Below are 17,619 nucleotides of genomic sequence, written 5' to 3'. Positions count from 1 at the left end.
TTTTGTAGCTGAATCAACTTTTATCCAATGTTAAAATGTGTGGGGTTTTTTTTCTTCAAATGTTGCAATATACTGTAACACCAAATCCAGGTGGAGAGTCACATTTGTGAGTTAAGCACACCAGACTGAAACAGGGGGACTAGATGGGTTGTATTCATATGGCTCAACAAGCTAGTCTCGGACAGGTATTTGTAGTCTGTCCATTTTATGCCGTTTGGTACGGTGTCCCCTTATGAACACAACCCAGAATGTAGCCTAATACCCTTAATTCCTCTGACCATGAATAGATGACATTCCTGCAAGACTAAAATTATCAAATCACCCAATTGAGGATATCAGAAGTGCGGCTTTCACACTGCTAACTTTGGACTGCCCATAAAGGAACCAATGCCCTTTGTTCAGGAGGGTGTAACAATACACAATGTACAGATAGAATTGTACCATGTAGAACAAACAGGATTGATAAGTTATGTATTGGGAAGTGTCCACGAGTAGTGTGATTGCACTCAAAGATTCTAAATGCCTGTTCACAGAAATGTGTGTCTATTGCTCTGGCGAAGGATATGGAAAAGTCACTGTGGTTACCCAGCAGAATTAGTGATAATGTACTGTACCAATTCTGACCACCCATCACTAGCACACAGCTCAATGGATTTAAAGAGCTTAAGGCCGACAAAGGAAATCATGGCAGTCTGCAAAATGACTGCAGCTAGGCTCTGACTGAAGCATAGGAGCCCCAATGTCCATGTATTTGACATAGCCCACAGAAAATATACAATCATTGACAAACTAATAGCTTGTATCAAGTCAGATGAGACGTTTTACAAAAACCTTTATTTATAGATTTGACAGACAGGGCAACTATTCAGTGACATTTCAGTTTCAGAGTGCTTCCAAATTGAACTTTTGTACTTAGACAATGCCCAGTCCCAGACAGTTGGGCTTTCAATTGGTCCTGGAGTAAACCCCATTTTAGTCATTTAGCAGATGCTCTTATCCAGAGCAACTTACAGGCGCAATTAGGGCCTTGCTCAAGGGCACAATGACAGATTTTTCAGAGTCAGCTATTCGAAACCTATGCTACCTAGCATTGGGCCATAAAGTCTTAGCTCGATTCCTCACATCCTCAAAACTCATTGGAGGACAAGATCTGAGGTGATCTCCTCCAATGCAATCTGAGAAGATGCATGGAGAGGAAATACTTGAGATTCACCCTAGTAGATTGCTATTCTGATGGGGAATGGAATCACTAAAAACAGTCACCATCGAGTCAATCCAAGCAACATGTCAGGCATGCTTTTCTCTTTAAAAACATACGACACAATGGGGCCATCCAGATTAAGGGATAGTTTAAGAACATTGATATTTTGCTACAGAGGCCAACCAGATTTTTTTTTTTTAATGACTAAAAATCAACAAAATCACACCATCCTAACTAGAGATGCATGCAAGTTGGAATATGTTGCCCATAGTAAAAATGTGCATATTGTATTTACGTCCTCCTCCAGCAAGGCAGTGCTTTTATTTGATGTGTATCAACGTTGTTTTACATACATTTGCAATGGCTCAACAAAACCAGCCGGTACCAAAGCCTACACGCATCTCATGAAGGAATTTTCCCAGTTACTTAGTGAGACAAATGGCATTCGGGAGGCCCTGGACACTTTTCACCTGGTGCATTTTAAAGAGCTCAAACAGGGCCTTGGACTTTGGTCATGTCCTAGTAGTCATCATTCCCAATGTACTGCAGTATGTATGAGGAACCACACAGAAGCAGCTGCCCCGCCACTCTCGCCACGCACGTCAGGTAACGCAGAAGAGATCTAAAAGAGAATGCGAAAGGCAGAGCTGAAAACTTCCTAATACAGTCAAAACACATATTGTGATATCTCAGAACTTGTTCAGTGAAGACCCAGTTGTAAGCCCCAACTTGTTCATGTTAAAAAAAACAATTGGAATCTTCAGATATCCTTGCAGCCAACCCACTGGACAAACTGGTAGATTAAACATTGTTTCCATGTCATTTAAACACGAACAATTGTCCCATCTGACATTGAATCAACATGGAAAACTGGCAAAGAAATGTATATACACATTTGTTACTTTAGTCCAATTTCTTGTTGGTTTCACATTAGTTGCCACGCCATTAAACGTAAATCCGAACTAGACGTTTAACTGACGTCTGTGCCCAGTGGGAATGAATTAACAAAAACACAAGAGGACACAATGACCTGCCGACTTTGAATATTTCTCTGCTAAAAATTTTACATTTTGACCAGTGCCTATAAAAATGTACAGTACCAGTCAAAAGATTTGACACTTACTCATTCAAGGGCTTCTTTATTTTTACTATTTTCTACATTGTAGAACAATAGTGAAGACATCAAAACTATGAAATAACACATATGGAATCATGTAGTAACCAAAAGTGTTATATCAAAATATAATTTTATATTTGAGATTCTTCAAAGTAGCCATTCTTTGCCTTGATGACAGCTTTGCACACTGTTGACATTCAACTAGGTTCATGAGGTAGTCACCTGGAATGCATTTCAATTAACAGGTGTGCCTGTAATTCCAGAAAGTTAATTTGTGGAATTTCTCTTCTTCTTAATGCATTTGAGCCAAACAGTTGTGTTGTGACAAGGTAGGGGTGGTATACAGAATATAGCCCTATTTGGTAAAATACGAAGTCCATATTATGGCAAGAACAGCTCAGATAAGCAAAGAGAAATGACAGTTCATCATTACTTTAAGACATGAAGGTCAGTCAATCTGGAAAATTCCAAGAACTTTGAAAGTACAGTTGCAAAAACCATCAAGCGCTATGATGAAACTGGCTCTCATGAGGCCCGCCACTGGAAAGGAAGATCCAGAGTTAACTCTGCTGCAGAGGATAAGTTCATTAGAGTTACCAGCCTCAGATTGCTGCCAAAATAAATGCTTCCGAGTTCAAGTAACAGACATCTCAACATCAACTGTTCAGAGGAGACTGCGTGAATCAGGCCTTCATGGTTGAATTGCTGCAAATAAACCACTACAGAAGGACACATAAGACTTGCTTGGGCCAAAAACCACAAGCAATGACATTAAACCAATATTTTTGGTTGCAACCACCGTGTCTTTGTGACGCAGAGTAGGTGATAGGATGATCTCCGCATGTGTGGTTCCCACCGTGAAGCATGTAGGAGGTGGTGAGATGGTGTGGGGTGCTTTGCTGGTGACACTGATTTAGTTAGAATTCAAGGCACACTTAGCCAGCATGGTTACCACAGCATTCTGCAACAATACGCCATCCCATCTGGTTTGCGCTTAGTGGGACCATGATTTGTTTTTCAACAGGACAATGACCCAACACACCTCCAGGCTGTGTAAGGGTTATTTGACCAAGAAGGAGAGTGATGGAGTGCTGCATCAGGTGACCTGGCCTCCACAATCACCCAACCTCAACCCAATTGAAATTGTTTGGAAGGAGTTGGACCACAGAGTGAAGGAAAAGCAGCCAACAAGTGCTCAGCATGTGGGAACTCCTTAAAGACTGTTGGAAAAGCATTCCAGGTGAAGCTGGTTGAGAGAATGCCAAGAGTGTGCAAAACTCAAGGCAAAGGGTGGCTACTTTGAAGATTCTGAAATGACATACATTTTGATTTGTTTAACACTTTTTTGGCAACTACAAATTCCATGTGGTATTTCATCATTTCGAAGTCTTCACTATTATTATACAATCTAAAAAAAAAGGAAAAATAAAATAAAAACCTTGAATGTGTAGGTGTCCAAACTTTTGACTGCTCCTGTAAATCAGTCTACTTCACCTGACATTTAAAAACCCCACCCCCCACACATTTCCCCTTGAGAGATGGTGTGGTAGTAGTGTACTCACTTCAAGATACCCTTGGCCCTGGTGCATTGAACGTCATACGATAGTGTGTAGATTTCATAAAGAGTCGCCTTAATGGTTAGACACCCGATGAAGTCCTTGGGGTTCAACTTGTACAGGTCGAAACTCAATTTACCAATTCCATTTCTCTTGGGCTGGCTGGAACTTGGGAGGACCTGTACAAGAATGGACAAAGGTCAGTCTAAGACAGGGCTATTCAAATCTGGCAAGCTAGGTGAGTTACACTTCTGGTTTATTCTTCCCTCTAATCAAGGCATGATTTAGACATAAAGTGCATTCAAAGTATTCACACCTTGACTTTTTCCAAAATATGTTGTTTTACAAAATAGGATTAAAATGTGTCATTTTTTGTCAACAATCACAAAATACTCTGAAAGATGCCAAAATAAAAATTTGATAAGTATTCAACCCCCGGAGTCAAGAGATCACCTTAGGCAGCGATTACAGCTGTGAGTCTTTCTGGGTAAGTCTCAGAGCTTTGCACCTGGATTGTACAATATTTGCCAATTACTCTTTTACAAATTCATCAAGCTCTCAAGTTGGTTGTTGATCATTGCGAGACAGCCATTTTCAATTATTGCCATAGATTTAAGACAATTTAAGTGAAAACTGTAACGCCGTCCATAATCCCCACCATGGGGTACAACATGTTCACAACGTTGACATCAGCAAACTACTCGCGCACACACACACACGTTCTGCGGTTGTGAGGCCGGTTGGAGATACTTCTAAATTCTCTAAAACATTGGAGTCAGATTATGGTAGAGAAATAAAAATTGAGGATCTTTTATTTCAGCTCATGAAACGTGACCAACACTTTACATGTTGCATTTATATTTTTTGTTCAGTGTATATTTAGCCTTGTGTTTTAGGTAATTGTCCTGCTGAAAGGTGAATGTCTCCCAGTGTCTGTTGGAAAGCAGACAGAACCAAGTTTCTCTAGGATTTTGACTGTACTTAGCTCTATTCGGTTTATTTTTATTTAAAAAAAAAAAACTCCCTAGTCTTGCCGATGACAAGCATACCCATAACATGATGCAGCCACCACCATGCTAGAAAAAAAAAAAAGGAAGAGTGGACGTCGGTGATTGTTTTGTTGGGGCAAATCCAACACCTTTGTATTCAGGACAAAACGTTGATTTCTTTGCTACATTTTTTGTAGTATTATTTTAGTGCCTTATTGCAAACAGCATGCATGTTTTGGAATATTTTATTCTGTACAGGCTTCTTTTTCACTCAATTAGGTTAGTACTGTTGATCCATCCTCAGTTTTCTCCTATCAGAGCCATTAAACTCTGCAACTGTTTTAAAGTCACCATTGGCCTCATGGTGAAATCCGGCAACTGCGTTTGGAAGAATGCATGCATCTTTGTAGTGACGGTGTATTGATGCACCATCCAAAGTGTAATTAACAACTGCACCACGCTCAAACGGATATTCAATAGCTCCTTGTATTTATTATTATTTTCCCCCTCTTCATCTATCATTACCTGCACTTTTGTGAACCACTGGGAAACCGTCCCTGGTCTTTGTGGTTGAATCTGTGCTTGAGATTCACTGCTCGACCTTACAGATAATTGTGTGGAGTACAAGTTAGGTAGTCATTTAAAAATCATGTTTAAAGACCGTTATTGCACACAGTGAGTCCATGCAACTTAAGCACATTTGTACTCCTGAATTTATTTAGGCTTGCCATAAAAAAGGCTTGACTACTTATTATTAAATCAAGACATTTCAGCTTTTCATTTGTAAACATTTCTAAAAACAAGAGGGCCACACTTTCACATCAAACCAGGGATCTCCAACTCTAGTTCCAGAGAGCTACTTGGAGATCCCTGGTTTGATGTGAAAGTGTGGCCCTCTTGTGGTGTGTGATAATACAGCAAGTCTCCACAATTGGGAAACGTGACATCCAAAATTTGTAAGAGTCACAGTCCTACAACAGAAGTACGACATGGCCAGCCCTCATTTAATATGAAGTTGCAGCAGATAGTGATCTTCTAATGCTTTTTCCAAGGCAACAGTATGCCTTGCACATAAAAGTTCACTTCTGTGTGTATGTACAATCAGGTCGATAAATATTTGGACATTGTTATTTTAGCCATCTACCACAGCATTTGAGTTTACATTAAATAATGAATGACTTTCAGGTTAAAGTTGAGGGTATTTACATCCAAAGCAGGTAAACAGTGTAGGAATTACAGCCATTTTAAGGGACCAAAAGTAATTGGACAATTGGCTGCTCAGCTGTTCCATGGACAGGTGTGTGTTATTCCCTCATTAGTTAATTTACAAATATGCAGATAAAAGGTCTAGAGTTGATTTCAAGTGTGGCATTTGGAATCTGTTGCTGTCAACCCTCAATATGAAGGCCAAAGAGCAGTCACTGCCAGTGAAGCAAGCCATCATTAGGCAAAAAAAATTACCAAAACAAACCCATCAGAAATAGCAAAAACATTAGGTGTGGCCAAATCAACTATTTGATACATTCTTAAAAAAGAACACACTGGTGAGCTCAGGAACACCAAACGTCTCGGAAGACCACGGAAAACAACTGTGGCGGATGACAGAAAAATGGTTTCCCTGGTGAAGAAAAACCCCTTCACAACAGTTGGCCAGATCAAGAACACCCTCAAGGACGTAGGCGTATCTGTGTCAAAGTCAACAATCAAGAGAAGACTTCACCAGAATAAATACAGGGAGTTTACCACAAGATGTAAACCATTGGTTATCCTAAAAAACAGGAAGACCAGATTAGAGTTTGCCAAAAAGCATCTTTAAAAGCCTGTACAGTTCTGGAACATCCTATGGACAGATGAAAGATCAACTTGTAACCAGAATGAAGGGAAGAGAAGAGTATGGAGAAGGGAAGGAACTGCTCATGATCCGAAAAGTACCACCATCTGTGAAGCATGGTGGAGGTAGTGTTATGGCGTGGGCATGTAAGGCTGCCAATGGAACTGGTTCCCTTGTATTTATTGATGTGACTGCTGACAAAAGCTGCAGGGTGAATTCTGAAGTGTTCAGGGCTATATTATCTGCTCAGATTAAGCCAAATGTGTCAACTCATTGGACGGCTCTTCACAGTGCAGCTGGACAATGACCCGAAGTATACTGAGAAAGCAACAATACTTTAAGGCAAATAAGTGCAATGCTCTGCATTGGCAAAGTCAATCACCTGACCTGAATCCAATTGAGCATGCATTTCACTTGCAGAAGGCAAAACGCCCCAAGAACAAGCAGGAACTGAAGACGGCTGCAGTTAAAGGCCTGGCATAGCATCACCAGGGAAGAAACCCAGCATCTGGTGATGTCTATGGGTTCCAGAGTTCAGGCAGTCATTGACAGCAAAGGATTTAGAACCAAGTATTAACTCAATTTATATTTATGGTTGTTAGTTTGTCCAATTAGTTGAGCCCCTAAAATTGGGGGGCCATGTATAAAAAAGGTTGTAATTCCTACATGTTTAATACAATAATTGAAAAAAAACCTTAAACTAAAGATGAAAGTCTACACTTAAAGCACATCTTGATTGTTTCCTTTCAAGTCCATTGTGCTGGCATACAGAGACAATTTTGCAAATTGTGTCACTGTCCAAATACTTATGGACCTGACTGTATGTATGTACAGTTGAAGTTGGAAGCTTTCATACACTTAAGTCGGAGTCATTAAAACTCATTTTTCAACCACTCCACAAATTTCTTGTTAACAAACTATAGTTTTAGCAAGTCGGTTAGGACATCTGTTTTGTGCATGACAAGTAATTTTTCCAACAATTGTTTACAGACAGATGATTTCACTTAATCACAATTCCATTGGGTCAGAAGTTTGCATACACTAAGTTGACTGTGCCTTTAAACAGCTTGGAAAATTCCAGAAAATGTCATAGCTTTAGAAGCTTCTGAGAGGCTAATTGACATCATTTGAGTCAATTGGAGGTGTACCTGTAGATGTATTTCAACGCCTACCTTCAAACTCAGTGCCTCTTTGTTTGACATCATGGGAAAATCAAAAGAAAGCAGCCAAGACCTCAGAAAAAAAGTTGTAGACCTCCACAAGTCTGGTTCATCCTTGGGAGAAATTTCCAAATGCCTGAAGTTACCACGTTCATCTGTACAAACAATAGCACGCAAGTATAAACACCATGGGATCACACAGCCATCACACCACTCAGGAAGGAGACGCGTTCTGTCTCAGAGATAAACGTACTTGTGTGAAAAGTGCAGATCAATCCCAGAACAGCAAAGGACCTTGTGAAGATGCTGGAGGAAACGGGTACAAAAGTATCTATATCCACAGTAAAACGAGTCCTATATCGACATAACCTGAAAGGCTGCTCCAAAACCCGACATACAAAAGCCAGACTACGGTTTGCAACTGCACATGGGGACAAAGACTGTACTTTTTGGAGAAACATTCTCTGGTCTGATGAAACAAAAATAGAACCGTTTGGCAATAATGACCTTCATTATGTTTGGAGGAAAGAGGGGGAGGCTTGCAAGCCAAAGAGCACCATCCCAACCGCGGAACACTAGGATGGCAGCATCATGTTGTGGGGGTGCTTTTCTGCAGGAGGGACTGGTGCACTTCACAAAATGGATAGCACCATGAGCAACGAAAATTATGTGGATATATTGAAGCAACATCTCAAGACAGTCAGGAAGTTAAAGCTTGGTCGCAAATGGGTCTTCCAAATGGACAATTACCCCAAGCACACTTCCAAAGTTGTTGCAAAATGGCTTAAGGACAAAGAAGTCAAGGTATTGGAGTGGCCATCACAAAGCCCTGACCTCAATCCCATAAAATTTGTGGGCAGAACTGAAAAAGCGTCTGCGAGCAAGGAGACCTACAAACCTGACTCAGTTGCAAAAGCTCTATCAGGAGGAATGGGCCAAAATCTACCCAATTTATTGTGGGAAAGTTGTAGAAAGCTATCTGAAACGTTTGACCCAAGTTTAAATTGTTTAAGGCAATGCTACCAAATAGTAATTGAGTGCATGTACACTTCTGACCCACTGGGAATGTGATGAAAGAAAAGCCGAAATAATTATATTATTCTGACATTTCACATTCTTAAAATAAAGTGGTGATCCCAACTGACCTAAGACAGGGAACTTTTACTTGGATTAAATGTCAGGAATTGTGAAAACTGAGTTTAAATGCATTTGGCTAAGGTGTATGTAAATGCCGACTTCAACTGTATGTATGCATGCATGTATACGTACTCGAGTCCACATCTCTCCCTCCTGCAGGACCATGACTGGAGTATTGGCTGGCAGGGACTGGAAGAAGGCCTCAGAGTCCACCACTGTCCCATCTTCCTCTAGCACCAGGATGAGGAACTGGCATGTCAACAGGAAGGCACTTGCTGTCTGGGGAGGACCGGTGTCATAGCACACACCATCATGTGATTTTCAAGTTGTTCATTTTTTTTTTTTTAAGAAAATATGCTAAAAGTAGATAACGATTTTGTTCAATCAACAATTTTAACATTGTATTTGTGGAGAACTGCACTTTTACAGATGTTTTAAGGATGACGTGCCAGGTGACCATCCTTGGAAGAGCAACCATAAACTCAGCAAAAAAAAGAAACGTCCCTTTCTCAGGACCCTGTCTTTCAAAAGAGAATTCGTAATAATCCAAATAACTTCACAGATCTTCATTGTAAAGGGTTTAAACACGGTTTCCCATGCTTGTTCAATGAACCATAAACAATTAATGAACATGCACCTGTGGAACGGTCGTTAAGACACTAACAGCTTACAGACAGTAGGCAATTAAGGTCAGTTATGAAAACTTAGGACACTAAGAAGGCCTTTCTACTGACTCTGAAAGACACCAAAAGAAAGATGCCCAGGGTCCCTGCTCATCTGCGTGAACGTGCCTCAGCCATGCTGCAAGGAGGAATGAAGACTGCAGATGTGGCATGGGCAATAACTGCAATGTCCATACTGTGAGACGCCTTAGACAGCGCACAGGGAGACTGGATGGACAGCTGATCGTCCTCACTGTGGCAGACCACGTGTAACACCTGCACAGGACGGGTACATCCGAACATCACACCTGTGGGACAGGTACAGGATGGCAACAACTGCCCGAGTTACACCAGGAACGCACAATCCCTCCATCAGTGCTCAGACTGTCCGCAATAGGCTGAGAGGGCTTGTAGATCTGTTGTAAAGCAGGTCCTCACCAGACATCACCGGCAAGGTGGAGGGTCCATCATGGTCTGGGGCGGTGTCACAGCATCATCGGACTGAGCTTGTTGTCATTGCAGGCAATCTCAACACTGTGCGTTACAGGGAAGACATCCTCCTCCCTCATGTGGTACCCTTCCTCCAGGCTCATCCTGACATGACCCTCCAGCATGACTATGCCACCAGCCATACTGCTCGTTCTGTACGTGATTTCCTGCAAGACAGGAATGTCAGTGTTTTGCCATGGCCAGCAAAGAGCCCAGATCGCAATCCCATTGAGCATGTCTGGGACCTGTTGGATCGGAGGGTGAGGGCTAGGGCCATTCCCTAGCCCTCACCATTCTCACAGCAAGAACTGGCAAATCTGGTGCAGTCCATGAGGAGATGCACTGCAGTACTTAATGCAGCTGGTGGCCACACCTGATACTGACTGTTACTTTTGATTTTGACCCCCCTTTGTTCAGGGTCACATTATACAATTTGTTAGTCACATGTCTGTGGAACTTTTTCAGTTTATGTCTGTTGTTGAATCTTGTTATGGTCATAAAAATATTTACACGTTAAGTTTGCTTAAAATAAAAGCAGTTGACAGTGAGAGGACGTTTCTTTTTTTTGCTGAGTTTATAACTATTTGCGAATCACAAATACTGTAGGTCATTTGCACAACATGAGACTGGGTTGCGTTCAGGAGGGAAAAACTTTCTTCCGATAGAAATGTCTTGCATATGATTCCCTGCTCTACATAACATAATTCTATCTGAACATTCTGTAACATTTCACTCCACGTCGGACCCCAAGTCTCCCGGGTGAGGTTACTCAACAATTGCAACAAGCAGCATCACCTTAACAGGGTCAGTAAACCAGGAGTGTATTAAATGTGTTGAAATGTTGACGTTTTATTTAACATTTGGTTACAGAGTTGCCTGTCTAGTAGCAGCGCTTGCAATTTTGTGTATATTAACTTCACAAGGTAATGTAACCTGTCCTTGGACTTGATGACATCTCATTTGCAGGAAGTTCCACCTCACGTTCCTCCTTTAAAAAGACATTACTTAAAAGAAAAAAAATCTTACACCAATTATTTAGTGGGGTTGATGTAAGTGTTGGAGAGACTGATTTTCTGTCCCCATGAAATGGCTCTCTGAATACTTTAAAAAGACTGACATGTTGAATGCAAAGCATTGTGAATACCCCATCGGCACAAACAGAATGCAAACGTTGCAGATAGAAATTACATCCAGAGCAGAATACATTCATATTTTAGTCATTTAGCAGACCCTCCTATCCTGGGTGACTTACAGTTGGTGCATTCATCTTAAGATACCCAAGTGATTTCTTATTTTACTTGTCAGAGGTATGTTTGTTCTGCTAAATATATTTGTATCTGAACGCTCCACAACGTTGTCCTGCTGAACGTAGTAGCCCAGGAGTATGCATTTACCTGGTCTAGGAGGTCATCCAGGGAGGCGGCCACTACCCCTTTCCTCTGCTTTCGACTCTGGGTACAGAGCCTGAAGGGGCGAGGCTTGGGTGGGGGAAGGATCCGGCGTGAGAGTGTTGTTTGGATAGTTGACACTGACCTGTCAGTATAGAAGTAAAAAGGACCAAAAAAAAGGAAAATTAGTTCAGTTCAAGGTCGTGTTCAGGACAGGTAATGTCTCCAGTTAAGACTTTTAGACTGTTTTGTGCCTAGCTTCTTAGTGTGGAGTGATACTACCTGCTAGACTTCTTACAGAGAAATACTGTACGTCTACCTCCTTGTTTTACCACATCTCCGCAGCGATGAGACAGCATCTCAAATGTCGCATTAGGATCATCAGGTCTCAGCAGAATAAGTATTAGAGGTCGACCGATATGATTTTTCAACGCCGATGCCGATTATTGGAGGACCAAAAAAAGCCGATACCGATTAATATTATATATAAATATAATAACAATTACAACAATACTGAATGAACACTTATTTTAACTTAATAAGTAAATAAAATCAATTTAGTCTCAAATAAATAATGAAACATGTTCAATTTGGTTTAAATAATGCAAAAACACTGTTGGAAAAGAAAGTGTGCCATGTAAAAAACTAAACATTTAAGTTCCTTGCTCAGAAGATATGAAAGCTGGTGGTTTCTTTTAACATGAGTCTTCAATATTCCCAGTTAAATAGTTTTAGGTTGTAGTTATTATTGGACTATTTCTCTCTCTACCATTTGTATTTCATACACCTTTGACTATTGGATGTTCTTATAGGCACTATAGTATTTATTGCCAGCCCAATCTCGGGAGTTGATAGGCTTGAAGTCATAAACAGTGCAATGCTTGAAGCACAGCGAAGAGCTGCTGGCAAATGCAGGAAAGTGCTGTTTGAATGAATGCTTACGAGCCTGCTGCTGCCTACCACCGCTCAGTCAGACTGCTCTATCAAATCAGACTTAATTATAATAAAAACACAGAAATATGAGCCTTTGATCATTAATATGGTCAAATCCGGAAACGATCATTTCAAAAACGTTTATTCTTTCAGTGAAATACGGAACTGTTCTGTATTTTAAACGAACGGGTGGCAACACTAAGTCTAAATATCAGAGGTGTGGACTCTCGTCACATATGATGACTTGCAACTCGACTTTCAGTTGGTAGCAGTTGGTAGCGAGCAAGCGGCCTTGTTCACACTGCAGGCCTGATTTAAATAGCCTCATTGCCGTCAACAAATTGACAGACCTAGTTGTGCAGAACTGAAATTGAACTTTAAAGAAAACGAGTTTATATGAATGTGATTTAACTTCTAATCATTTAAGCCTTGTTCACACTGCAGGCCTAGTTTATCCAATCTGTTTAGGAATAATGACTGTCCAAACAGCAGGTTACAAGTGACCAAATCAGGTGTGTGTGTGTTGAGAAAATCATTTGCTGACATGTCCATGCCATTTCTCATAGTAATGACGGGTGTGTGTGCAGTGGTGTAGGCTGATTGGTGGTGCTCCTGCTTCCTATAACTAAAGAAGTTATGTAGCAAGCTAAGGTGACAATGGCTGCCATGGACATTTCCCAGTCACTTTGAATGTTCAAAATTATAGTGTAAGAAAAAGTTTAAGTTATCCTTTTGAGGCTTTAAAAAAAAACAGTTAAGATGATCCAACTTTGAAAACAAGTCCTTTTTGGCTAGCTACAGCAGTCAACTAGCAAGTTAGGTTTATCAGTTTAGAAAATTCACTAATTTGTTTGTAAACAATTAACAAGCTAGTTATCCTATCACATGTTCTTGTCAAAATGTAAAGCAGTGGCGGTCAGTGACATTTAAGCTGAGGGAGGACAATTTCTCTCATGAGGATGGCCTTATTTCTATTACAGCATATTGGATGACTCATTCATATTACAGTCACCCAGTTCAATGTAACAGCAATAGGGTTAGGCTACAAGATACTCAAACTTCCCCTATACCCATCGTGAGGTTGCTACAACCAGGCCTATGAATGAAAGTTTACAAGATAGGTGCATAGGTCGTGAGACAAATTTGAGTGACACATGGACAGACAGTGACATGCAATACCGCCTTGCACACTCTTGCCCGCATCTAGCTGATGTAGGGTGTAATCCTTAGTCCAACAGTTTCAAATGAGCTTCTATGCAGTAACATTAGTGTACAGTCAAGTCATTAAGCTATTACACCAGCAGGCCCGGTGGCAATAAGATTTTGGTATTACCAATTTAACTTGGAAAGTCATAGCCAGCTAGCTAACATAGCAATCTCTGGTTGAGCAGGTTGTTTCAGTAAGCTAAACTTGCTAGCTGCATTTGCTAAGTAAGTGAAACTGAAATAAAAATGACACCATTTCTCTTGCTTCTCCTTCATTTTGGAAGAAATACATTTGATATTTCATTTCTCTCTTTGAGTCAACTACTCACCACATTATGCACTGCAGTGCTAGCTGGCTGTAGCTTATGCTTTCAGTACTAGATTAATTATATGATCCTTCGAATGGAGGGACAACATGTCAGTTCATGCTGCAAGAGCTCTGATAGGTTGGAGGACATCCTCTGGAAGTTGTTATAATTACTGTGCAAGTCTGTGTGTAATAGTGTAGGTTCCGTCCCTCTCGTCGCCCCAACCCAGGCTCAAACCAGGGACCCTTGCACACAACAACTGACACCCACCGAAGCATCGTTACCCATCGCGCCACAAAAGCCGCGGCCCTTGCAACGCAAGGGGAAACCCTACTTCAAGTCTCAGAGCGAGTGACGTCACTGATTGAAATGCTATTAGCGCGCACCACCGCTAACTAACTAGCCATTTCACATCGGTTACATATGGAAGGGGGTGAGAACCAACAGCCTCCTAGGTTTTGTATTGAAGTTAATGTAATGTACCTAGAGGAGGAGAGAAACTAGCTGTCCTCCAGCTACACCATGGTGCTACCATACTGAGTGCTGTTGAGGCTAATGTAGACCTTTGCAAAATAGTGTTTTAATCAGTTATTTGGTGACGTAATTATATTTAGTGTAGTTTTATCTAAAAAGGATAACTTTAAACGTTTTACATTTGTATGAAATTCACTGAGGATGGTCCTCCCCTTCCTCCTTTAAGGAGCTTCCACATAATAGCTAGCTAACAAGCAAGCAAGCTATGCCAAATAAGTCTAAAAACCACTTGAGGGCAAATAAATCATATGGCCAGCAACCAGATTTGCATCTGATTTCAAAGCACCTACAAAGGTGGTTTGAAATGTGGCTTGTAATATCTGATTCCATGTGCTTTTTGGATGTTCAGAAAGCAGGAAAAATAACAGATTCAAATATGCAAAAAAACAGGATTTTTGTCACTTCAAACTGCCAGTGTGAACAAGGCTTTAGAGTTGTTAAGTCTGAACAGGTTGTTCTCCCAGTGTCCGCTAATCAAGAATTGAGTTTCATGCCTAGTCACATAACTATTTAGTCAATACCTAGTGATTGACAATATCTGAATTTAAAAAAACTTCAGTCCTATTCAATATAATATTGCAACATCATTACACTGCCAATGAGTAGAAGAGGGGAGGTAGACCTCTGTGGAAATGTATGACAAAGGGCACACCACAGGCATTAGTCAAATCACAGAAGTATTAACATTACTTGACATCTTTTGCTTTCAGCCTATATTATCATAATTGTATTAAAGTTCAGATGTTCGAGTTAAAGATGGCCACTTTAAAAAGTCTTACTAATTTGGGGCATGGCCACACTCAGTTGTAGAAATGCCATGACTAGGGTGGACATGATTCCTTGTTCTACATGTCGGATAGGTATGTTTGCTCTACATAACGTATCTGAAGGTTCAACGTTGAAAATACCATTCTGCATGATCTAAAGACGCACCATAGTCTACATAATTAGGATTTGCCAATTAGTCATGGCCTGTTGCGCGACAGACTGGTGGCGCGTTAAACAGGGGTATACTCATTACGCCTATTCTGTTGCAAAACAGTTTACTCAAAACCATGTGGAGATCGGTTTTGTTCTTAAACGGAAGTTGCAGTTCAGTCGTGTCTCTTAAAAAAAATATGGTGTCTGGAAGAAGGCCACTGGTCTGTCTCGCACGGGGACATGACTCATTGGCAAATCCTAATGTAGACTACCTTTCACAGGTGCGTCTTTAGATGATTCAGAATAGTATTTCATGTTCGGTGGCTTAAATGCAGTAGGATATGGGGGATAGCTGGGACGAAAGTAAAACATTTCTCAGATAAAACAGAAGCTAAAATTATGCAGTGAAATCAGCACATTCCTAATGGAGGATGAACCCTGCAACCCCCCCCCCCCCCAAACAAAACAGCCCAGTCTGACCATGTTACACCAAGTTAAGTGGTTTTGAGCAATACAAGTACAAAAACAAAGTACGTTTTTGCATTGAAAACTGAAAAACATCCTACTACATTCACATTAAAGTGAGATGAGAAAATGGTTACTATAGCTGTTCCATTTTAGTCATTAATATTGCAAGGCAAAATATTGTTTGCTAAACATTGATGTTGATTCATTTTCATTGCTTAAAATGTTGATGTCAAACCTATAGCATAATTATACCAATTGAAACAAACATGCAATTATGGCTGATACCTTCAAGTGTATGAACTAACGATCATTACAAACCAGACATAAGACTGATATTGATATAGAACAGCATGCACTTCCCGCCAGATTTTACTTGTCACAATTCTGTGTTACTCTCGCCCGCCGGCAGTTACAAAACTAACTTTGCATAGGTCTGTTCAAGGTATATTTTATTTACCCTAGAAAATTAAATTACAGTTGCTAATGGTAGAGGACACAGACTAAGACGTTTTTCATAAAATCTGGAGTCGCTACTTCTTTCGATCTGAGTAATTAGGAGACAAAAACCAACAAAAAAAGTGTTACTTTCGTCCCAGTTCTCCCGTGTTAGTAGGTGTAGCAAAAAAGTGTTACTTTCGTCCCAGTTCTCCCGTGTTAGTAGGTGTAGCAAAAAAGTGTTACTTTCGTCCCAGTTCTCGCGTGTTAGTAGGTGTAGCTCTAAATAGGCTACCTATAATGCTGGGAAATTAAATGACACCTGGTAGTTTATCCTTACCTCACCCAAGATTCCGGGAGAAGGGTTTTAGCATAATCCACACTTGAATGTATAGACAGTGAAGCCATTGTTTAAAATCAAGTGCAATCCTTGTTTTTGCAAGACTATCGTAAATCAATTGAGCTAGATGAGAAAAGAAAGTCGTCGCGCAATTCCCGGCTCTTGCCCGCCTGTGTCCTACTGGTGGTCACTGGCCCTGCCAACGGAAGCGATTTACCGAAGGTTTACTTTACCCTACTACGTCAGGTGACCAACAATAATTGTGATGCCTTTTTAGAAGGTTGCCCCTCACACGATTGGTCGCTTGTTAGTGACAAAAGCAATACCACAAGTTGTCCCATCAGCGTAATAATGAATTATTCCCCCAAAAAATACAGGTAGACCTTGTCCTAGAATCAATCAAAAAATATCAATAGCCTGAGATGCCTATAAATAATTAGAAAACCACTGACACCCAGCTTGCGCTTAATGTATTACCAAGGCTAAGAGACAATGTATGGTTGATCCGAAAAATGTGTTCGGAGGCGCCATATGGAAAACGTAACACAATTTCAAATCATCCAGAGGCCACATTGAGCACCATGCCTCATTGCTGTGCGCCTCTCAAATGTTGTAACAATGCAGAGGGCTCATCATTGACATGATTTGTTGACCGTAGGTGGGGGCAGGAGGTCCTGTGTAAACAAAAACTCACTTCCTTGACAACAGCTCTGTACTGCTCTGCAGAGGCCATAACACCGTAAATGCTGCACAGCCAATGCAGGCAGCAGATTGACCATGTAGCGCCTGTAAGGGCTCAGACCCAGCAATAGCGTTTGCAGGCCTACTTTACTTAAATTCGCAAGTGGCTGAAACTATACTTCATATACACAAAAGTATTTGGACACCCCTTCAAATGAGTGGATTCAGCTATTTCAGCCACACCAGTTGCTGACAAGTGTATA

General features: G+C 40.8%; 1 protein-coding gene across 1 annotated transcript; it reads right to left on the bottom strand.

Annotated features, from left to right (window-relative positions):
• Positions 1-815: 815 nt before the first annotated feature.
• On the bottom strand, positions 816-16,926 carry cidea (cell death inducing DFFA like effector a). The gene is made up of 5 exons (XM_014180632.3): positions 16,676-16,926; positions 11,537-11,675; positions 9,124-9,270; positions 3,881-4,053; positions 816-1,823 (listed from the first exon to the last, which is right to left on the bottom strand). Exons 1-5 carry the CDS (start codon positions 16,741-16,743, stop codon positions 1,721-1,723), a joined length of 630 nt encoding a protein of 209 aa, XP_014036107.1. The 5' UTR covers positions 16,744-16,926; the 3' UTR covers positions 816-1,720.
• Positions 16,927-17,619: the final 693 nt, after the last annotated feature.

Source organism: Salmo salar, chromosome 29, assembly GCF_965601325.2.
Source record: "Salmo salar chromosome 29, fSalSal1, whole genome shotgun sequence".
NCBI classification, from domain to species: domain Eukaryota; kingdom Metazoa; phylum Chordata; class Actinopteri; order Salmoniformes; family Salmonidae; genus Salmo; species Salmo salar.
The sequence above is the reverse complement of the archived record's forward strand: the minus strand, read 5'-3'. Positions and strand labels throughout refer to the sequence as shown.